Source organism: Lepisosteus platostomus, chromosome 5, assembly GCF_059453375.1.
Source record: "Lepisosteus platostomus isolate fLepPlt1 chromosome 5, fLepPlt1.hap1, whole genome shotgun sequence".
Taxonomy (NCBI): Eukaryota; Metazoa; Chordata; class Actinopteri; order Semionotiformes; family Lepisosteidae; genus Lepisosteus; species Lepisosteus platostomus.
This window is the reverse complement of record NC_142615.1, coordinates 52362357-52386018: the sequence shown is the minus strand read 5'-3', so window position 1 is coordinate 52386018 and position 23662 is coordinate 52362357. Positions and strand designations below refer to the sequence as shown.

At 53.2% G+C, this 23662-nt stretch overlaps 1 protein-coding gene, 2 non-coding genes and 2 pseudogenes across 3 annotated transcripts in view; 3 read left to right on the top strand and 2 right to left on the bottom strand.

The window, feature by feature from the left end:
- The window catches only part of LOC148669148 (zona pellucida sperm-binding protein 3-like), a 113877-nt gene extending 90731 nt beyond the window's left edge, over positions 1 to 23146 (bottom strand). Inside the window, exons 1-10 of the mRNA XM_088632945.1 lie at positions 22589 to 23146; positions 22372 to 22487; positions 22190 to 22296; positions 21938 to 22112; positions 21743 to 21860; positions 21444 to 21544; positions 21290 to 21363; positions 11638 to 11660; positions 9188 to 9267; positions 9017 to 9070 (exon numbers count right to left, since the gene is read on the bottom strand). Coding sequence (XP_088489071.1) covers positions 9017 to 9070; positions 9188 to 9267; positions 11638 to 11660; positions 21290 to 21363; positions 21444 to 21544; positions 21743 to 21860; positions 21938 to 22112; positions 22190 to 22296; positions 22372 to 22487; positions 22589 to 23146 — 1406 coding nt within the window. The remainder of the gene's footprint in view (positions 1 to 9016; positions 9071 to 9187; positions 9268 to 11637; positions 11661 to 21289; positions 21364 to 21443; positions 21545 to 21742; positions 21861 to 21937; positions 22113 to 22189; positions 22297 to 22371; positions 22488 to 22588) is intronic.
- LOC148669152 (5S ribosomal RNA) lies at positions 255 to 373 on the top strand (annotated as a pseudogene).
- On the top strand, positions 910 to 1028 carry LOC148669151 (5S ribosomal RNA; annotated as a pseudogene).
- On the top strand, positions 1566 to 1684 carry LOC148669150 (5S ribosomal RNA). The gene has a single exon (XR_015937233.1). It is a non-coding gene; the product is annotated as a 5S ribosomal RNA (ribosomal RNA).
- Positions 18675 to 18746, bottom strand: trnah-gug (transfer RNA histidin (anticodon GUG)). The gene has a single exon. It is a non-coding gene; the product is annotated as a tRNA-His (tRNA).
- Positions 23147 to 23662: the final 516 nt, after the last annotated feature.

The window sequence follows — 23662 nt, the reverse complement described above, 5'->3', positions numbered from 1 at the left end:
TCCACAGAGCTCAGATGTCAAAGCACAGCAGCAGCTCTCCACAGCGATCCTCTATAGCGCCCTTTCTCCCGCAGCTCCGTCCTCATTGGAAGGAAGCAAGAGTGAAAGGCTGAAGTGAAATAGAGCGGGGACGAAGGCAGTGAAGAGAGAGAACGTGGGAAGAAGAGAAAAACGCAAGGGAAAAAAAGCAGCGTCATAAAAGAGGTGACGGAGCTGTCCTCTCAATAAGAAGGGTGCCAGCGAGCCTTGCTCTCGCTTACGGCCACACCCCCTTGAGCACACCTGATCTTGTCTGATCTCGGAAGCTAAACAGGGATGGGCCTGGTTAGTACTTGGATGGGAGACCGCCTGCGAATACCAGGTGCTGTAAGCTTTTAAGCGCAGGAGGCGCCCTATCCCCGCTCGCTCGCTCATTCCCCTGATCACACGTGCAGTGCGGCTTGTCCGTCTGTTTATTTGTCAGCTTTGGCGAGACACGGGTGCTTGTGTATTAGCGTGAGCGTTTTTTATTCTGATCAGGAACAGTTTTACAAGTCCGCAAAGGATCGAAGAAAGGTTTATCGCCAGCTGAAAAGAGACACAGCGCTTCGGCTGTGGAGACTTGTTCGGCTGGCGTTCGGAGAGTCGCGTTTTTCAGAATTGTATTGAGATCGTTTTCCACAGAACTCAGATGTCAAAGCACAGCAGCAGCTCTCCACAGCGATCCTCTATAGCGCCCTTTCTCCCGCAGCTCCGTCCTCATTGGAAGGAAGCAAGAGTGAAAGGCTGAAGTGAAATAGAGCGGGGACGAAGGCAGTGAAGAGAGAGAACGTGGGAAGAAGAGAAAAATCAAGGGAAAAAGAGCAGCGTCGTAAAAGAGGTGACGGAGCTGTCCTCTCAATAAGAAGGGTGCCAGCGAGCCTTGCTCTCGCTTACGGCCACACCCCCTTGAGCACGCTTGATTTCGTCTGATCTCGGAAGCTAAACAGGGATGGGCCTGGTTAGTACTTGGATGGGAGACCGCCTGGGAATACCAGGTGCTGTAAGCTTTTAAGCGCAGGAGGCGCCCTATCCCCGCTCGCTCGCTCATTCCCCTGTTCACACGTGCAGTGCGGCTTGTCCGTCTGTTTATTTGTTAGCTTTGGCGAGACACGGGTGCTTGTGTATTAGCCTGAGCGTTTTTTATTCTGATCAGGAACAGTTTTACAAGTCCGCAAAGGATCGAGGAAAGGTTTATCGCCAGCTGAAAAGAGACACAGCGCTTCAGCTGTGGAGACTTGTTCGGCTGGCGTTCGGAGAGTCGCGTTTTTCAGAATTGTATTGAGATCGTTTTCCACAGAGCTCAGATGTCAAAGCACAGCAGCAGCTCTCCACAGCGATCCTCTATAGCGCTCTTTCTCCCGCAGCTCCGTCCTCATTGGAAGGAAGCAAGAGTGAAAGGCTGAAGTGAAATAGAGCGGGGAGGAAGGCAGTGAAGAGAGATAACGTGAGAAGAAGAGAAAAACGCAAGGGAAAAAAAGCAGCGTCGTAAAAGAGGTGACGGAGCTGTCCTCTCAATAAGAAGGGTGCCAGCGAGCCTTCCTCTGGCTTACGGCCACACCCCCTTGAACACGCCAGATCTCGTCTGATCTCGGAAGCTAAACAGGGATGGGCCTGGTTAGTACTTGGATGGGAGACCGCCTGGGAATACCAGGTGCTGTAAGCTTTTAAGCGCAGGAGGCGCCCTATCCCCGCTCGCTCGCTCATTCCCCTGTTCACAAGTGCAGTGCGGCTTGTCCGTCTGTTTATTTGTCAGCTTTGGCGAGACACGGGTGCTTGTGTATTAGCGTGAGCGTTTTTTATTCTGATCAGGAACAGTTTTACAAGTCCGCAAAGGATCGAGGAAAGGTTTATCGCCAGCTGAAAAGAGACACAGCGCTTCGGCTGTGGAGACTTGTTCGGCTGGCGTTCGGAGAGTCGCGTTTTTCAGAATTGTATTGACATCGTTTTCCACACAGCGCTTCGGCTGTGGAGACTTTATTAATAAGGCCCCTCAGTAGTTGAGATCTCTGTTATACCCATCTAGAAACATGCAATCAGCATGTTATTGCTGAAGCAATAGTCACAACATTATTCCACACCTGGGTGAGAGGCGGGTTATGATGACAGTCATGCTTTCTACACCTTATACTGAGCTCAGAAATGGACCAAGCGGACATCTCACGAGCAGATCCCTCCGCGTATAAGAAAGGCAACTTGTCTCAGCAAAAATACCACGGATTCACATCCAAAATATGATAAAAAGGGAAAAACCCCACACTTGGAATGCAAACGTACCCTAAAAAGGAAACACGGTTTTAAAACGAACTTGATTTTCCCCTGGAGAAACCTTTTTATGGACACACATCGCATCTATTACACATGTAGAACTAAATATAAAGATAAAACTTAATATAAGAAGTCATGACATATCACACATGACGAAGTCTGGTCCAGAATAAACAGTTTACACTGACCCACCTTTATTTACCCTGATCACTCACTTCTATTAACTGTTTAACTGGGTAACAAATTAATATTTGTTTCAATTTGGGATCTACACCTGGGAGCCCTGAAATGTTGGCCAGAGGGGAGAAGCTTATATTCAGACGTGAGAATATATTAAAAAAAGGATCTGATGTTGTTTTTCACCTGTCTAATCAAAGCTTGTAAAAAATTATCTGATTATAGGACACACGAGTTTATAATCATACTCATTCCACTTTTTAACCCTGTATATATGCACAATATGAAACGTATATACACTAAATCTCACGTGTGACTCCCATAATATACATTTCTTTACGAAAATTAGGAACACTTACTACAATTATCAACCCCCATGACGAGGCAATATTTCATACCTTTGTTTCTTTGTGGGTTCAAAGTTCTGTCCTGTCGTTTCACACGTAACGTTTTGGTAGTTATCTCAATTTTCCTTTGCAATTATCTCCAAGATCATCATCAACTTTTTGTAAAACGCTATGCACAACTGATATTTAAAGAAAGTCCTGTACCAAAACGTCTTCGTAGGGAAAGACAACTTTTTTTTCCTTACGTTAGTCGCTACACGGTTACTCAGAAAATCCATTCACCGCCTTTCAAAAAAAAGTTTCGTTTTTTATTGTGGTTCACTGACATTTCTGTCACAATTCTGAGGGACCCCAAATAAAATTCACTTGCCGGTATAAAGACGCCGGCGAGGATAAGACAGGTATCGAGCCACCTGCGTATCTAGCGGACGTTTAAAATAAAAAAATGGCGTGTAATGTTGCGAAGGGCTACTGTTTTTTTTTAATAGTTTGTCGATTGTAAGGGACTTGGGCCGCGACAGAAATACTGGACGGGGTGGGAAAAGGTTTATTGATGGTTTATTGTACCGCAACGGTCACAATTGACTCACCAGCAAAGATGGCACCGAGGCCACATCGACTCCCTCCCGCCCTGCCTCGCACCGAAGCTCGAGCTGCGGAGCACGACGCCAAACCGCCGGTCCACGGTCGCGGGCGCCGGACATAGACGTCATAAACCCTTCCGAGGCGCAGGAATTATAGATCACTGTAGTTTCTTCTGGACCCGGATTAGGGACAGTGTGCCCTCCGTGAGAGTCTTCTGAGGAAGCCAGTGTCTCATGGGTGTCCAGGCTTGGTACCATCTTTCCATCACAGGACACACAGACACACACACTCACACACCCTGGACAGGACACCAGTCCTTCACAGGACACACACACACTCACTCACACACCCTGGACAGGACACCAGTCCATCACAGGACATACACACACCCTAGATAGGACACCAGTCCATCACAGGACACACACACACTCACACACCCTGGACAGGACACCAGTCACTCACAGGACACACACACACACTCACACACCCTGAACAGGACACCAGTCCCTCACAGGACACTCAGACACACACACTCACACACCCTGGACAGGAACCAGTCCATCACATGACAAACACGCACTCACTCACACACCCTGGACAGGACAGCACTCCATCACAGGACACACACACACCAGGGCCAGTTTTCCCAGAAGCCAATTAGCCCAAAAGCCTGTCTTTGGACCCGGAGAACACAGGGAGAACATGCAGACTCCACACAGACAGTCTCCCCCCCCCCCCGGGTCCAGACCCGAGCCCGAAGCCCCCCCGCGCTGAACCCCTCCGTACAGACGGCCGCACACAGCTCCGTTGTTCCCGATTCCAGAGGTGATCTGTTAAAAGAAGCCGGTGTGTTGCCTCCAGGTGACATTTCCTACTGGAGTCAGGACAGGAGGCTCTTCTGTACACAGAAGGGGGTGGGGGTGGGGAACAAGCCGCCCAGCCCTGTGGTTGAAGCCGATACCCCGGCTTCTCTCCAGACACAGCTGGGTGAGCTCCTCCAGTCAGTACAGGGGGCTCTACTGTACACAGAGGGTGGCGGGGGTGTGGAACAACTCCTTTGTTCGGGGCCTTGGGGCATTCTTGTTGTGAAAGGTGCTATATAAAAAAACTGAATTGAAATTGAATCTTACAGGTTTGGGTTTTTGGGAGATCTTGTCAGAGATCTTGTCTGACGTGCCATTTCAAAAACGTAACGACACTCCTCACGTCCGAGCGCCGCCGGTCTGTGACGTAACGTATGCTTACACAACCATGACGGTTTCATCATGGACAGCACGAAAGCCCGAAAAGTGGTTGACGTTTTAATTTGGCAACGCCACGATGGATCCCAGTTTTTTTTTTTATTTTGGAGGCCAAAGAGGACAAAAAAGGAAACGTCTGGAGGTGGATCGATGGTCATCTCTGCGGTTGTTCTGATGTTCTGGAAAAAACAAAACAAAAAAAAAACGGCTCGCTTGCCCGGTCGTGTAGTGTTTCCACACCCCACGCAAATCAACTTCTCTTCGCCCCCGGGGGCTCGTCGCCCGCCGCACCCCTCTCACGTGATAGGGGCTACCCCCGGCTGTGACGCACTTACCCTACCCCCTTTTCCGCCAACATCATACCGAAGGTCGCGCTTTGGGCCGCGGTGATGTTGACGAACTGTCTTGTAGCGTGAGAAGGGTTTAAATTTCGACTTATAGAGTTGGCCATCGTTATATTTCGCGAGGTATCATACGGGGGGAAAAAGAACATTTATATTTTATCAACCTACTAGTAATACTGGGTGGATGTCACGTTCCCCAAAGTTCAGTGCCTCTCTCTAATAAAGTAGAAACGCGACATTAAACTCCGTTCGAAACGGGAGAAATCACCAGGACACGATACAACTGACGTCCGGAAAAGAAAAAAAGAACTCCTATTCCCATTTGTAATGACCCCGTCGTGTTTTTCCCGGTGTGCGCTTATCTTTCGGAGACGGTTTCTCTCTGGTGTTGTTTTGCTGTTGGAATAAATGCCGAGGTGACCCTTCTGTGTGGAGTCTGCGTGTTCTCTCCAGCGGGTCGTTTCCTCCACCGTGGGGGCTGGTCGAACCGGGGTCTCCCAATCGTCACAGAAGTGTGTGTCGTTTTGGGTGGTGGTGGGGGGGTGCATCGAGGATACTGCGCCCCGAGGGGGTGACCTCTCACCTTACTCCGGACGAAGGGAGAACACCTGTACCTTCACGAGACCGGGTTGTGAAAACTTCTTCTGGCAGTTCAAAACGTTTCGAAAGGACTACAGCGCTACCCTGTTTTCCATTTCTATCGTGTATTATTAGACAGTCATGAGTATCTGTACTGATCACAGAGTCCCCCTCTCACTGCCAGGACTGAAGACCAGTGCAGCACGAATAATAATAATAATTAATAAGTCTGGACTCTCCACTCAGAGCTCCTCCCAGGTCAGGGGGATCCCCTCCAGCCCCCCCAGTGTGCAGCCCCTACCTGGATGATGCTCCAGTCCGCTCAGCACACAGCAGCTCTCAGTGGGGAGGAGAGCAGAGGGATGGAGCCAGTTCAGAGAGGGGGGTGATAAGGAGGCCATGATGGGTTAAGACCAGGGGGGGAATCAGGCCAGGACACTGGGGTAACACCCCTACTCTTCTCCAGAAACACCCCGGGATTGTTAACGAGCACAGAGAGTCAGGACCTCGGTTTTACGTCTCATCCGAAGGACGGCGCCCGTTTACAGTCCAGTGTCCCCCGTCACTATACTTGGGCATCAGGACCCACACAGACTGCAGGGTGAGAGCGCCCCCTGCTGGCCCCACTCACACCTCTCCCAGCAGGAACCTTAGGGGGGGGGGAGAGGGAAAAAACCAAAAGCTAAACAGATTTTTAAAAAAAATTTTTTATTGATGCTTAAAAAAAGGTCATCAGTCCAGTCTGGGGCCCCTCAGCTTCAGTCCAGACCAGTCTGGGGCCCCTCAGCTTCAGTCCAGTCTGGGGCCCCTCAGCTTCAGTCCAGTGCAGTCTGGGGTCCCTCAGCTTCAGTCCAGACTGGGGTCCCTCAGCATCGGTCCAGCACAGTCTGGGGTCCCTCAGCTTCGGTCCAGCACAGACTGGGGTCCCTCAGCTTCGGTCCAGTCTGGGGTCCCTCAGCTTCGGTCCAGCACAGACTGGGGTCCCTCAGCTTCGGTCCAGTCTGGGGTCCCTCAGCTTCGGTCCAGCACAGACTGGGGTCCCTCAGCTTCGGTTCAGACTGGGGTCCCTAAGCTTTGGTCCAGCACAGTCTGGGGTCCCTCAGCTTCGGTACAGCACAGCCTGAGGTCCCTCAGCTTTGGTCCAGTCCAGTCTGGGGCCTCTCAGCTCCAGTCTAGTCCAGTCTGGGGCCCCTCAGCTCCAGTCCAGTCCAGTCTGGTGTCCCTCAGCTCCAGTGCTGTCCAGTCTGGGGTCCCTCAGCTTCAGACCAGCACAGTCTGGGGTCCCTCAGCTTCGGTCCAGCACAGACTGGGGTCCCTCAGCTTCGGTCCAGCACAGACTGGGGTCCCTCAGCTTCGGTCCAGCACAGTCTGGGGTCCCTCAGCTTCAGTCCAGACTGGGGTCCCTCAGCTTCGGTCCAGCACAGTCTGGTGTCCCTCAGCTCCTGTCCAGTCCAGTCTGGGGTCCCTCAGCTTCGGTCCAGCACAGTCTGGGGTCCCTCAGCTTCGGTCCAGTCCGGTGTCTCTCAGCTCCGGTCCAGTCCAGTCTGGTGTCCCTAGGCTGCAGTCCAGTCGTCTGGTGTCCCTCAGCTCCGGTCCAGTCCAATTCAGTCCAGTCCAGTCCAGTCCAGATTTTAGCTGGCACAGAACCAGGAAAGGAACCTGGAAAGAATATTGTTATTGCAGGTGTGAGGGACACAGACACAGACGTCACCATGACATCAAACAGCAAGAGAAGACTCCTCCTTGAATCACAGACACGACCGGGCGGCGCCCCCCTGTCTGCTCACCTGCACCTCCTCTTCCTCTTCTTGTCCTTCCCGGCAGCCTGCTCCTCCTCTCCCTCGCTCTTCCTCTCCTGAGCTACGGTCTCCGCCGCCTCCATCGGCTCGTCCTGATCTTCTGTCTCCACTGACACGCAGCTCAGGGACTTCAAAAAGACGCATCGGCGCTTCTGAAGCAGAGACAGGAGAGTCACGTTAAGAGTCGGACTGGACACTCCAGGACATGAACACTGCACTGAGAGAGAGAGGGGTTCATACAGACACACTGACTGGACACTCCAGGACATGAACACTGCACTGAGAGAGAGAGGGGTTCATACAGACACACTGACTGGACACTCCAGGACATGAACACTGCACTGAGAGAGAGAGGGGTTCATACAGACACACTGACTGGACACTCCAGTACATGAACACTGCACTGAGAGAGAGAAGGGTTCATACAGACACACTGACTGGACACTGGACAGGAGTAAAGAGAGGATCAGAGCATTACCCACCTTCTTTTTCTTCTGTCTCACAGGAGGTGGTGATTGGACCTCCTCCAGCTGGAGTCCGAGTAGGGAGAGAGGGGGCAGGAGAGGGACAGCACAGGGAGAGAAAGAGAGAGACAGGTGAGTCAAGTGTCCCAAGAGCACAGAGACTCTGCTGAGATCACACTCGCAGTGAGTGAGCCTGGGTGTAGCCCACTAATACTGACCCACTGGACACCACAGGACAGAGAGGAGGAGAGAGACACACTGAGGACAGAGAGGAGGAGGAGAGAGACACTGACAGACAGGGCTGAAAGAGAGAGAGACAGAGAGGCAGGGAGAGGCAGACAGCAGGCCGAGAGAGACACTGACAGACAGGGCTGAAAGAGAGAGAGACAGAGAGGCAGGGAGAGGCAGACAGCAGGCCGAGAGAGACACTGACAGACAGGGCTGAAAGAGAGAGAGACACTGAGACCCAGGGACAGACAAGACGGCAAAACTCCACCACAGACAGGACAGGGGGCAGGGTGGGACCAGCACTGACCTCCTTCCTCTCTCCTGCCGGAAGAGCTGTCTCCACCTCCTCTTCCTCCTGCAAGTCAAGAGACAGGCTGAGAGAGTGACGGGCTGGCGGGACATCGGCGAACAGAGCTGAAGGCAGAGAGCAGAGGAGACAGGCCCAGCTGGGACAACGCAGGACAGACAGAGAGCAGGGAGACACACGGAGAGACACAGGGAGAGAGACCCAGCTGGGACAACGCAGGACAGACAGAGAGCAGGGAGACATGGAGAGACTCAGACAGAAGGACAGAAAGACAGAAAGAGAGAAGTACAGACGGACAAAAAGAGAGAGAAAAGGACAGATGGACTGATGGACAGAAAGGCAGAGAAAAGGACAGAAAGACAGATGGACAGATGGACAGAGAAAAGAACAGAAAGACAGATGGACAGATGGACAGAGGGACAGATGGACTGAAGGATAGACGGACAGAAGGACAGATGGACAGACAGACAGACAGACGGACAGACTCTGTCACACTTGCCTCGTCAGACATCTCAGCCTCTCTCCTTGCCCTCCGCACCGGGGAGCCCCAGGCGGGGCCTGGCGGGGCCGGGCGGGCGATGGGGGGCAGGACGGGCGGGGGCAGGGGCAGGACGGGCGGGGGCAGGGGCAGGGGCACCGCCCCGGGCAGCAGGGGGGGCTCGAGGGGCATGGCGGGGAGGAAGGGGGCGCGGCGGGGCGGGGCGGGCAGGGGCCTGAGGGGGCCGGAGGGGGACACCGGGGCCGGGGAGCGGAGGGGGCTCTCGGGCGAGGAGGGGGGGGACACCGAGCGGAACGAGCTGGGCGAGCCCGAGCGGGACGAGCCGGACGACCCCGGGAGCTCCAGCTTCAGCTCGGCCACCCTCTCCAGCTTCTGGACGAGCTCGGGGAAACACGAAGACACCACGGGATTCTGTCCAGCGGGGAGAGGGGGAGACACAACGCAGGGGGGATGAGGAGCAGAGACTACGCCTGGACAGATGAGTGTGTACAGTGTGTCCAGTAAGAGTCTGGACAGGTGAGTGTGTCCAGTGTGTCCAGTGAGAGTGTGGACAGGTGAGTGTGTACAGTGTGTCCAGTAAGAGTCTGGACAGGTGAGTGTGGACAGTGTGTCCAATAAGAGCCCAGACAGGTGAGTGTGGACAGTGTCTCCAGTGAGAGTCTGGACAGGTGGGTGTGTACAGTGTGTCCAATAAGAGCCCAGACAGGTGAGTGTGGACAGTGTGTCCAATAAGAGCCCAGACAGGTGAGTGTGGACAGTGTGTCCAGTGAGAGTCTGGACAGGTGGGTGTGTACAGTGTGTCCAATAAGAGCCCAGACAGGTGAGTGTGGACAGTGTGTCCAGTGAGAGTCTGGACAGGTGGTTGTGTACAGTGTGTCCAGTAAGAGTCTGGACAGGTGGGTGTGTACAGTGTGTCCAGTAAGAGTCCGGACAGGCGAGTGTGTCCAGTGTGTCCAGTAAGAGTCCGGACAGGCGAGTGTGTCAAGTGTGTCCAGAAAGAGTGTGGACAGGTGTGTCCAACAGTAAGAAGCTGTCTTACCCTGTAACCTAGCTCAGGGGTGTTAGGGGGTGCTCTGTCTCCTACCCAGATCTCACCTTCAGCTCTGGTGAAATGCCGGACCACTAGGAGATGCTGGAAACGAGGACACAAGACAGAGGTTAGGTCCACAGAGCTCACTCAATCACTACAGCAAGCAGAGACCTCTCGGCCATCAGGACTGTGGGGGTCAGAGTGTGGAGCTGTAGGGTATCGGGAGTTTAGGGGTCAGTGTGGGGAGCTGTAGGGTATCGGGAGTTTAGGGGTCAGTGGGGGGAGCTGTAGGGTATCGGGAGTTTAGGGGTCAGTGGGGGGAGCTGTAGGGTATCGGGAGTTTAGGGGTCAGTGGGGGAGCTGTAGGGTAGATGTGGGGCACCGGGCCCACCACAGGGCGGCCGGTCCAGTCTCGCGGAAGGCGACCGGGTCAGACTTACGGAAAAGCACCGGGACTTGGGCCAGGACCTCTCCCGCTGCCAGTCCGGGTTCGGCCTGACCGGTGTGACCTGTGAAGACGCCAAACAGCCCATTTCCGAGACAGCTCTGACCAAATAGCCCAGCCCAGTCGTGTTGAGACTAGGGGCCTTGGGCACTCTCTACAGTGTGTCCAGTGAGAGTGTGGACAGGTGAGTCTCTACAGTGTGTCCAGTGAGAGTGTGGACAGGTGGGTGTGTACAGTGTGTCCAGTGAGAGTCTGGACAGGTGAGTCTGACCAGTGTGTCCAGTGAGAGTCTGGACAGGTGAGTCTGACCAGTGTGTCCAGTAAGAGTCTGGAAAGGTGAGTGTGTACAGTGTGTCCAGTAAGAGTCTGGACAGGTGAGTGTGTACAGTGTGTCCAGTAAGAGTCTGGACAGGTGAGTCTCTACAGTGTGTCCAGTGAGAGTCTGGACAGGTGAGTATGTACAGTGTGTCCAGTAAGACTCTGGACAGGTGAGTCTCTACAGTGTGTCCAGTGAGAGTCTGGACAGGTGAGTGTGTACAGTGTGTCCAGTAAGAGTCTGGACAGGTGAGTCTCTACAGGGTGTCCAGTGAGAGTCTGGACAGGTGAGTGTGTACAGTGTGTCCAGTAAGAGTCTGGACAGGTGAGTGTGTACAGTGTGTCCAGTAAGAGTCTGGACAGGTGAGTCTCTACAGTGTGTCCAGTGAGAGTCTGGACAGGTGAGTGTGTACAGTGTGTCCAGTAAGAGTCTGGACAGGTGAGTCTCTACAGGGTGTCCAGTGAGAGTCTGGACAGGTGAGTGTGTACAGTGTGTCCAGTAAGAGTCTGGACACGTGAGTGTGTACAGTGTGTCCAGTAAGAGTCTGGACAGGTGAGTCTCTACAGTGTGTCCAGTGAGAGTCCGGACAGGTGAGTCTCTACAGTGTGTCCAGGAAGAGTGTAGGACGTCCAGAGGCAATCTGTGCTCTCAAAAGGCCATAATGGACCTGCAGCTTGGTTTTCCTCGGACCCGCGACCCTGTCTCTTGAGCCGAGGCGTGTCCTCAGTCAAGATCACCACTGGAAGTGTCTCTCCTCGTCTGGAGGTGTTACCGTGAGACCTGGTCTGTCAAGCGCTTTGCGCTGCTATGTGTGTGAAAGGTGCTCTATCAGTGAAGTTTATTATTATTATTATAATACAGTGAGCGCTGCTGGGTGCGGAGAGGCCAGTCGGAGGAGGGCTGGACGCTGGACACTGGACGCTGGACGGCGGGGTGGACTTACGACGCCTCGCTGGGCCCGGGTCCTGCTGTGACCGCGCACGGCCGTGCGGCATCTCTGTTGGTGAATCGTCCTGCCGAGACAAGCAGAGTCACAGAGGGGAGGGGAGGGGGCGGAGCCACACAGCTGGGAGGCTTGTTCCCTACCCCCGCCCCCTCTGTGTACAGTAGAGCCTCCTGTCCTGACTGGAGGAGCTCACCCAGCTGTGTCTGGAGAGGAGCCAGGGTATCAGCTTTGTTCCACACCCCCGCCACTCTCTGTGTACAGTAGACCCTCCTGTCCTGACTGGAGGAGCTCACCCAGCTGTGTCTGGAGAGAAGCCAGGGTATCGGCTTCAACCACAGGGCTGGGCAGCTTGTTCCCCACCCCCACCACTCTCTGTGTAGAGGTGCACCTCCTCTCAATATCTTTTTACAGCACGATCACACCCATAAGAGTGGAGTAACGGGAAAAAAAAACAAATTATTTCTCAACTTATTTTGTTATTTCTCGACAGCGGCATTTTTAACTGACTTACCGATTTCACGGGGATACTTCAGAGTGAATCTGAAGCTTAAACTATTATTTGATTGAAGTCGAAGTAACCCGCGAATCTTTTTTAGAAGAAACACGTGTTTAGAAAGCGCTATATAGTCCTTTCCTCCTCCTCTCTCTTCACTCCTCTGAGCTCCCGGGGCTCCGGCGCCGCCCCCCGCTAGAATCCGCCGCTCTGTGACGTCAGGCGGCTCATTGTGACGCCCCCGTGACGTCGCCCCCGATGCGCTCACGGCTCAGCCGCGAAAAAAAAATGGCCGACATTTTTCGCGGTTGTTTTTTTTTGAGGTGGACATTTTATTTTTCCAACTCTCGGCGGCCAGCCGGGTGTCCCTGTACGACCCCGGTAGTTGCCACCTCGGACAGGCAGGGGAAACGGGTCCAGCTGTTTCCGGCCCAAGGGTTACAAAAGCTGCACTTGAATTTAAAGACAAGATCACGTCGAGGGCGCATTCAGCACCCCCACGTCCAACATGGGTTTCCGTGGGGTGGGGTTCAGTGAAATTAGTACCCCCCCTACCCCCAAGTCAAAGAAAGACCAACCTCCACACCCCTCTAGCGGCCAAGGGCGGAAATTTCGGGCCATGCCACGTCCAAAAAACACGGGTTCCCCCCCGTCCTGCGGGGAAAAGAGATGGCATTTTCTTTTCCGAGCGCTGCGTGGGACCTCATGACCCCCCCCCAAAAAAACGGGCTTCAGAGACGAGGAAAACCAGGCACGTCGACCTCTCTACAACACCACCCGGCCGTTTCTGTTTCAGACCGTGGGAAAAAAATAAATACAATTTCGCCCCTCACCGACTGCCGTGCAAAAAAACACAACTTCACGCTACAGAAACGGCCTGTGTGAGGGGGGGCACGGGAAAAAAATAAAACCTGCGTGTTTTCGGCAGAGTAAGCTCAGCGGGAAAACTCCCTGAATCTCGGGGTTGCTTCTTGAACCCCGAAAACGACTTTTTTTCTCTCTCTCGTTTTCTTGGTGTCTGGGACGTTCACGAATTCCGCCGCGTCGGTGCGATTCCCAGCGGGACTTGAACATAACCCCCCCCCCCCCGTGGAGCCACAGCGCCCCCGTGTGGCCGAGAGGACCACCACCCACAGGGCTGAGCTTTTACTGCCGTGTCCCGCTTTCACTCTGGCGATGAAGGAGGGAATCAAGGAGGAGAATTAATATTGTGATCCACCAGTCCATCACAGGACACACACACACCCTGGACAGGACACCAGTCCTTCACAGGATACCAGTCCATCACAGTACACACACACACCCTGGACAGGACACCAGTCCATCACAGGACACACACACACTCACACCTCCTGGACAGGACAGCAGTCCATCACAGGACACACACACACTCACACACCCCGGACAGGACACCAGTCCATCACAGGATGTTCAGTGCCTCTCTCTAATAAATTACAAACTTAACATTAAACTCTGTTCAAAACGGGAGAAATCACCAGGACACCATACACCTTGCTCCGGACGATGGGAGAAGACCTGTACCTTCATGAGTCCGGGTTGTGAAAACTTCTTCTGGCAGTTCAAAACGTTTCGAAGAGACTACAGCGCTACCCTGTTTTCCATTTCTATCGTGTATTATTATACAGTCATAAGTATCTGTACTGATCACAGAGTCCCCCTCTCACTGCCAGGACTGAAGCCCAGTGCAGCACGAATAATAATAATAATAATTAATCCGTCTGGACTCTCCACTCAGAGCTCCTCCCAGGTCAGGGGGATCCAGTGGGGAGGAGAGCAGAGGGATGGAGCCAGTTCAGAAAGGGGGGTGATTAGGAGGCCATGATGGGTCAAGACCAGGGGGGGAATCAGGCCAGGATACTGGGGTAACACCCCTACTCTTCTCCAGAAACACCCCGGGATTGTTAATGAGCACAGAGAGTCAGGACCTTGGTTTGACGTCTCATATGAAGGACGGCGCCTGTTTACAGTCCAGTGTCCCCCGTCACTATACTGGGGCATCAGGACCCACACAGACCACAGGGTGAGAGCGCCAGTCCAGTCCAGTCTGGGGCCCCTCAGCTTCAGTGCAGTCCAGTCTGGCGTCCCTCAGCTCCAGTCCAGTCCAGTCCAGTCCAGTCCAGATCTTAGCTGGCACAGAACCAGGAAAGGAACCTGGAAAGAATATTGTTATTGCAGGTGTGAGGGACACAGACACAGACGTCACCATGACATCAAACAGCAAGAGGAGACTCCTCCTTGAATCACAGACACGACCGGGCGGCGCCCCCCTGTCTGCTCACCTGCACCTCCTCTTCCTCTTCTTGTCCTTCCCGGCAGCCTGCTCCTCCTCTCCCTCGCTCTTCCTCTCCTGATCCACGGTCTCCGCCGCCTCCATCGGTTCGTCCTGATCATCTCTCTCCACTGACACGCAGCTCAGGGAGTTTAAAAAGACGCACCAGCGCTTCTGAAGCAGAGACAGGAGTGTCACTTTAAGAGTCGGACTGGACACTCCAGGACATGAACACTGCACTGAGAGAGAGAGAGGGGTTCATACAGACACATGACTGGACACTCCAGTACATGAACACTGCACTGAGAGAGAGGGGGGTTCATACAGACACACTGACTGGACACTGACTGGACACTGGACAGGAGTAAAGAGAGGATCAGAGCATTACCCACCTTCTTTTTCTTCTGTCTCACAGGAGGTGGTGATTGGACCTCCTCCAGCTGGAGTCCGAGGAGGGAGAGAGGGGGCAGGAGAGGGACAGCACAGGGAGAGAAAGAGAGAGACAGGTGAGTCAAGTGTCCCAAGAGTACAGAGACTCTGCTGAGATCACACTCGCAGTGAGTGACACCGACACTAACCAGCCTCAGGACAGCAGTGCTAGAGCACCACAACCCAGACTCAACCACATCACAGCACAGATCAAACAGCAATATCTCACACACTGGGACACACACAAACACAACATAAACTGGAATGCTACAGAACCTTAAACAGACAATACACACTAGCTGAATATTTGACCAAAATAAAAATTAACAAACAGAAACAGACCCTGACGAAGTACAGGCTCAGTGACCACAACCTGGCCATAGAAACTGGGCGACACAGGCAGACCTGGCTGCCCAGAGAGGACAGGCTGTGCTCCCACTGCCAGCGGGGAGAAATAGAGACAGAGGTGCACTTCCTACTGCACTGTGACAGATACTCTGGGATTAGAGAAACATTCTTCCCGAAATTCAGAAATCTAATCCCAGAGTTCCCACACCTTCCAGAATCACAACGGGTCCCAATCCTACTGGAAGAGGGAGGAGGGAACTCAGTTGATCTGGCAGCCCAGTATGTGATCTCCTGTCACAGCCTGAGGAACAGTGAGTCTGTCTCCCAATAATGCTCCAGCCGCCTACAGTATATGTCAATATTTTATAATATACCTTTGTTTCAAATGTCTGTAACATGTCTGCTTTACGCAGAGAGTGGCGGGGGTTGGATGTCAAGGCCTGACGATACCGCATTACGCAGAGAGTGGAGGGGTGGGATGTCAGGGCCTGACGACACTGCTTTATGCAGAGAATGGAGGGGTGGGTGTCAGGGCCATACGACACTTCTTTATTCAGAGAGTGGAGGGGGTGGGATGTCAGGGCCATACAACAGTGCTTTACACAGAGAGTGGTGGGGGTGAGATGTCAGGGCCATATGACACTGCTTTACACAGAGAGTGGTGGGGCTAGGATGTCAGGGCCATATGACACTGCTCTACACAGAGAGTGGTGGGGGTGGGATGTCAGGGCTTGACGACACTGCTTTATGCAGAGAGTGGAGGGGTGGGATGTCAGGGCTATACGACAGTGCTTTCGGCAGAGAGTGGAGGGGTGGGATGTCAGGGCTATACGACAGTGCTTTCGGCAGAGAGTGGTGGGGGTGTGATGTCAGGGCCATAGGACACTTCTTTACGCAGGGAGTGGCAGGGGTGATATGTCAGGGCCTGACGATACTACTTTACACAGTTAGTGGTGGGGGTGGGATGTCAGGGCCATATGACACTTCTTTACGCAGAGAGTGGTAGGGCTTGACGACACTGCTTTATGCAAGAAATGGAGGGGTGGGTGTCAAGGCTATACGACAGTGCTTTCCGCAGAGAGTGGTGGGGGTGTGATGTCAGGGCCATACAACAGTGCTTTACACAGAGAGTGGTGGGGGTGAGATGTCAGGGCCATATGACACTGGTTTACACAGAGAGTGGCGGGGGTGGGATATCAGGGCCTGACAACACTGCTTAATGCAGAGTGTGGAGGGGTGGGTGTCAGGGTTATACGGCAGTGCTTTACGCAGAGAGTGGTGGGGGTGTGATGTCAGGGCCATACGACAGTGCTTTACACAGAGAGTGGCGGGGGAGGGATATCAGGGCTTGACAACACTGCTTTATGTAGAGAGTGGAGGGGAGGGTTTCAGGGCCATAAGACACTGCTTTATGCAGAGAGTGGAGGGATTGGTGTCAGGGCCATATGACACTACTTTACACAGAGAGTGGTGGGAGTGGGATGTCAGGCCCTGACGATACTACTTTACGTAGACAGTGGCGGGGGTGGGATGTCAGGGCCTGACGACACTGCTTTATTCAAAGAGTGGAGGGGTGGGTGTCAGGGCTATACGACAGTGCTTAATGCAGAGAGTGGAGGGTTGGGTGTCAGGGCTATACAACAGTGCTTTCCGCAGAGAGTGGTGGGGGTGTGATGTCAGGGTCATCCGACACTTCTTTACGCAGGGAGTGGCAGGGGTGGGATGTCAGGGCCTGACGATACTTATTTACGCAGAGAGTGGCAGGGGTGGGATGTCAGGGCCTGAAGATACTGCTTTTCGGAGAGAGCGGAGGAGGTTGGATACGACCTCTCAGTGGGGCCAGCAGGGGGCACTCACCCTGTGGTCTGTGTGGGTCTTAATGCCCCAGTGTACTGACGGGGGACACGATCTGGCCCACCAGCGACGAGCAGGTTACCAGATCTAGACAAAGGGGGCAACTCTTAGTCGTATGAGCTTAGTCACACATCGCAGCGATTAAAAAAACAAAACAAACATATTATGTCTGTTACTAACGACTTTTTTTTCCTACATTGAAAGTCTCTTTCCCGGGTGATTTTCTAGCGCGACTGGGGCTCTTCATTTCTCCTCGGTGTCACATCGCGGGCGGATTTGAAACAGACCACAGAAGGTGGTCACACACTATATTATTATTGAGAGACAGGCTCACTGTACCTCAGGCTGGGACAGTAGATCACACTGTATTATTATTATTAATATTATTGAGAGTCTGGCTCACTGTTCCCCAGGCTGGGACAGGAGATCCCACACTGTATTATTATTATTGAGAGACAGGCTTACTCTCTGTTCCTCAGGCTGGGACAGAGGATCACAAACTGTATTATTATTGAGAGACAGGCTCACTCTCTGTTCCTCAGGCTGGGACAGGAGATCACACATTGGCTTGTTATTGAGAGGCAGGCTCACTGTCTCTTCCTCAGGCTGGGACAGGAGATCACACGCTGTATTATTATTATTGAGAGATAGGCTCACTGTCTGTTCCTCAGGCTGGGACAGGAGATCACACGCTGTATTATTATTATTGAGACACAGGCTCACTGTCTGTTTCTCAGGCTGGGACAGGAGATCACACACTGTATTATTATTATTGACAGATAGGCTCACTGTGTCTTCGCTTGGGCTTGAATAGGAGATCACACACTGGATTATTATTATTGAGAGACAGGCTCACTGTCTGTTCCTCAGGAAGATCTAAAGGTCCCTGGTTCGATCCCGGGTTTCGGCATCTTGTTTCATCGCGCCCTTTGTTCCTCTCTCCAGTGCCCCCTGCCTAAAGTGACGCGTCCCTTTCTCAGCCCGAAACGAAAGCGAGACACCAGCAGCAGTCCCTGCAGGTTTCTGTAGTGTAGCGGCTATCACGTTCGCCTAACACACGAAAGATCCCGGGTTCGAGACCGGGTTGAAGCAGCCTCGTTTTGCACGCTCCTGTACTTCACAGAGGTCTTGACCGACCGGTCATTTGTTCCCAATGTATTTCCGGTGCCTTCGTGCACTCTTGTACCAAACGCACGTTCCTTCTGTACGCGGAGCCGATCATTTGCAATTGGGCTGTGCCCACAGACCAGGACGAGCTCTGTCGGCTCAAAAGCAGCGCAAGACCTGCAAGAACAACAGAAAGATTAGCATCCAGCGGGGGCCTCTTAGTGAGCCCAAGAGCTCATCAAGAATCGGCTCCAGCAACAGGGCTGGACGCATTGTTCCATTCTCCGACCACTCTCGGTGTAAACAAGTCCCTCCTGGTCTCTGCTTGAAATGCACTTTCCTGCGTTTGCTTTGGTGTAACTGGCTTCCCCTGCATGGGCGAATGTGAAGAAGATCCTTAGTAAGTCATTGAAGAAAACCGAGAAGAGGTCGGAGTGGCCTCTGTCGTTCATCAACGATCCAGTCAGGCAGTACTCCTCTGCAAAGCGCCGTTCGTTCACATCGATTGGCTTTTTTTTTGCCTTCATTCGTGCGAGTAGTAAAAGCAGACGCCCCTATTCTGCCGTGACCCGGATTCGAACCGGGGTTGTTGCGGCCACAACGCAAAGTACTGACCACTATACGATCACAGCGAGTTACCGAGACACACGCGGCAGGGCGGAAAGGGCTGTGCTCTCTTCGTGTGACACAATTCGGAAAAGTCCTGACGTTGCATTTCAACTGAGCCCCAGTATACATTGACCCTTCGACACTCTGAGTGACAACTCTCTTGCGTGTTTTCTCATATTTATGTAGTTTGCTTGCATGATGCCGGGAACCGCATGGTTGTTCGCTGCCATATAGTCTAGCGGTTAGGGTTCCTGGTTTTCACCCAGGCGGTTCGACTCGGTTTTGCCTCCTGCTTTCCAAAAGATCAGCACCGTGTACGAAAGAGCCGTTTTAAAACTACTCGAACGTGCAAAACGTGCGGGAAGAGGGGGCGCTTGTTTCCAACCGAAACTTCTCGCGTGTGAGACGAGCTGATCATCGCTGTGGGAGGGTTACTCTGGTAGACAGTGCTGACCTTCGGCAATAGGATTTATAGTCTCCAAGATGATATTTGCACTTTCTGGAGAGGCGATTTTCTCCACTTCAGTAGCCCGATTTCGTCGATTGCGTGGAGAGGACTGTAGAATGTGGCGCCGCCTTTCCTGCTCCGTCCATGACAGGCGTGCTGGTCTCTGGAGAGAGAGCACGATCCATCAGCGCACTCCAATAAAGGCACTGGAAGCAGCTGAATCGCATTGGCGAAGCTCAGCGCTGGGCCGCTGGGCACGTCTTACCACCGTTTCCGTAGTGTAGTGGTTATCACGTTCGCCTCACACGCGAAAGGTCCCCGGCTCGAAACTGGGCGGAAACAGACGTCTTTTGTCGCCAGGCACAAAAGGGGATTGGGGATTCGCCTAGCGCTGTGATCGAACAGACCAACTCACCTCTTAGTGTGGCGGGATCTGCACAGTGCATGTCGCAGCGCATCCTGCTTTCACTTCAATGCGCGTCCTGATGTACCCCGGTCTCCCGCGTGACAGCTGGGGACAGGTGACAGGTCCTATACTAACGAGGAAGACATCGCTCTCTCCGACCCCCGGCATCGTGTCCCGACCAACCGTGCTGGAAGCCGACGCGTGCTGTGATCCCTTCACGGAGCAGAAATGACAACCGAGGAGCCGAGAGATCATTTCAGCATTTCGCGTCTGAACGGAAAACACAAACGACCAACTCGGAATGACTTGCCTTTGACACTTTTCAAAGCGTTCTTTGTAAGAAGCTCTAATTGTAATTATTTCAAGTGCTTTGCGAAGCTACCTTTGGAACCATTATATAAAATAGTTTATCCTAAAACCTTGAAGCTTTAATAGGGCATTGCAGTAGGGCTAAAAATTAACAGTGTTAGTGGGCCAGCAGGATTTGTGCAAATTATAGGTAGTCACAACGGGAGACCAGGATTCACTTGAAATTCATGACATGGGACACTGAAACAGGGGAGAGGCTTTGTGTAGTAAGCGTTCAGTCTCAATCTACACAGTCTGTGCTGCTGGTAGAGGTGGTTGTGAACACCTGTCTTCCCAGTCAAGTGCTGGGATCTCCAATTTCAATCCTAATACTTCCCGTGACTGTCCAATACTGTGAAACCAACACCCATAAGACAAGACCTCCAAGATTCTAACTGTACCTTTATTCACTGATGTTTGGGCACCAGAATTGTTCCTCTGCTAAGGAAGGGAAGGTCTACTTTACACCAAGCCCCTGTTGACAATCCCTTCCTTGTGTTTCTTTTAGTCAGTTTGTGCAGCCTAGAATAGGACACCAGATCTCACTCTTACTGGGCACAACAGTAGCAACTGACACTCCATAAGCACTACCCCTCTCGGAAATGGGAGGACTGCCAGTATATTGAACACCCGTCTCTCCCCCAATAAAAAAGTCACAATGACCTGCCCAAGGAATAGTGCGGCCATCTTCCCCCAGTACAACGCTTTATTACTCCAGCCATTTTCAGTCCTCATTGGCAGCAATATGGGAAGCATTCTTGAAAGGGGAACCCCCACAAATACTTCCCTTGAATTCCTCCACCCCATTCAAACCTATAAACCATAAAGAAACAAGGGCAGGCAGAAGGGTCTTTCACAGCTTTATTGAGATGTTGCCATTACAAGGCAAGTGGAGGCAGGAGAGTCACAAGGGCCAGGCTGGAGCCTTCATTCAGGCACCTGGGGAGGAAGGAGAACAATCCAGCTACACTGCAGGACACCACCCCTACAGGAGCTCCTCCTGCCAGACCCTACCTGTCCACTGGCCAACATCTCCAAAGTCCTCTGCTCCCTCCACATCCTCACTGGTGCTCTCAGCATCTTCACTGGAGCTCTGAGGGTCTCCTTCCTCATCTTCAGTCCAGTCAGCTCCCACATCCAGAGGAGCTTCTACTGGTGCCACAGCCACCCGACTACTGGTCACCAGGCTCCTGGTACCTGTGGACAAGCAGCACCCAGGAGTGAGGGATCTGCTATACCCAGAGACCCACAGTCTACTCATCTACACAGTCCCTTTGTCCAGCACGGGATCATTCCTCAGTTGTCCAAGCATGGTTGTCTCCTCGGCAGAGATGCATCCACAAGGGATAGAGAACCAGACCCACCTTCATTCCGGCTGCCAGCACACCTGGACTCACAGCAGGCACAGACCTCATGGTCACCATACAGCTCCTCCCACCTGGAGGAGAGGAGGAGGACAGGTGAGGCCTAAACCTGGCATGTCCCAGAGCACCCTCAGCAGGCTCCTTGCAGAAGTACCTCTTAGCCTCCCTGTTGTAGGTGCAGGATTTGGTCCCTGGTGTTGCTTTAGCAGGAGCCACAGCCATGACACAGTGCATGTACAGCTCAGTCACTTCATGCTGCAAGAGGGAAGGTCACAGCATTAAGGGATCAAGGCCAATAGAGGGACAGAGAAAGACCTTCTGCCATCAGTGAAGGCAAGCTGGCAGCTCTAGGCACTAGAGCTGCCACAGTCTGGTTCACATCTAGATCATGGATGGAAAAGCAGACAATGGATCAGTAGAGCGAGAAGGCTGAGCAGCCTTTGAGAGCAGTACCTTCCTGGACAGCTTCTTCTGGAAGAGGAAGGCATCAATTGTGAAGCGGAGCACATCCTTCTGCTTGGAGGGGACAAACCTGGACAGGCAGCCATCTGCCTTGCTGTCCACCATGCACCTGGGGACAAGGACAAGGATGAACCCCTGCAGGCTCTCGGGGCTCCTGCCCACCTCCCCTCCCAGAAGGGGCCGTACCCCAAGTTGTCGATCACGGGGAAACGGGGCTGGGAGTGCTGGTCTGGTTTCTCCGTTACGTAACACGAGTGGATGTATAGCCTCTGCTCCGCTGTGGCAAAGTAGGCAGTGGCCTGGAAGTACATGGGCTGACCCAGGAAGTACTCATCCTTGGGAGAGAGCCGGACCCAGTGGGCTGGAGAGAGAGGCAGCATTACACCTGCACACAGCACCCCCTGCAGGCAGGTGGAGCCACTCGCTCAAGCAGCTTACAGTTGGTGGTGAGCAGGACAAAGCTGTGCTTGTTCTTCAGGTCCTTGAAGAAGGTCCTTCTCCTGGCCCACGTGGGGACATAGCCAACCTTGTAGGAGTAGTGGAACCTGCAGGACAGAGGGGATGAGGGGCTTCTGGACACTTTCCCAGCGGCTTCTCAGCAGCAGCAGAGCCCTGCCTACCTGTTGTAGGAGCACTTGACAGGCACAGAGAAGGGAATGAAGCGATGCACAGGTGCACTGGAGGAGGGCGGGGCATAGCGGAGAGTGTTGGAGTACACCAGGCGGCCCTGGACAACCTGCAGGGTCACAGAGGAAGGGATATTCCCAGGAAAGGCAACCCCGACACTGGCCCTACTGCTCACATCGATACATTGCCTGTAGATGAAGACCCGCTTACCGATCGCTCGGTGCCGCACTCGTGAAGCCCGTAGATGAAGTAGAAGTAACTGCGTGTGGTTCGGCTGACGCTGCAGTTGCCCAAGGTCACCTCCGATGGCCGACAGCTGAAGCCGAACAGGAGCCGACTGACCCTCACGTACATCCTGCTGGAGTCGCACCACACAGCCACTCCTCGGGTGCCCCCGATGGCCGGGCGAGCCGGCTGCCGCCCTCGCTGGGGAGGAAACAGGACGCTCTTGATGTAGGCGGGTAAGGGGCGGCTGCCGGCTTCGGGCTTCATCTTCTCCTTGTCGAAGTAGGGCGAGTACGCGTCTCTGGACACGGGAAGGCGGCGGAAGTCGGGAGCTAAGGACCGCGAGTCGTTCTCGCTTGCAGACAGGTCTTCGGAGGGCGCATCTGCCAGGTTCAAATCCTCCGACTGGGCTGCGTCTTCAGGAGCCGGGAGGTCGGCCTGGAGCGCTAATTCCCGAGAGTCCCAGCCAGCAGGTCCGGCGGAGATCAGTGCGGGGAGCCCGGTCCCTGCGCACAGGCACAGCACAAAGAGAAACGAGCGCATCGCCAAATTGACGTCCCGCTAAACTGCTACAGAAGTAAGACACCTAAACCACCAAACTGTGTTGAAGCAAGAGAGCATAAAGTGTGAACGCGGTGACTAGGTTTTTATACTAGCAGGACTATGCTACCACACACATGGTCGCACTGCCGCTCAATCAACACAATCAATTACACACAGAGACCCGAATTGTTCTCAGCGTCTAATTAGAACCTGCTTCCAGTCTGAGGCGGGACTCTGTGAAGCCGCCTGAACACTTTCCCGTGTGTATCTGACCCCAGCGGAGGAGTTCCACGTAATTTCGACAGAATGAAATCATCCACACGTGTAAAATTTGCTCAGATTAATTTATTGTTCAATTCGTTTCTAATTTCCAAGGACAGTGTGTTAAACTCGCTGTCAGACAGAGTACGGAACATGCGACACGTCCGTCCACACTTTCTTTTATCGAGGGGGCTGTTCTATCAACACGTAATTTTACAATGATAATTTTACTAATTTTCATGTGTAATTGCATGT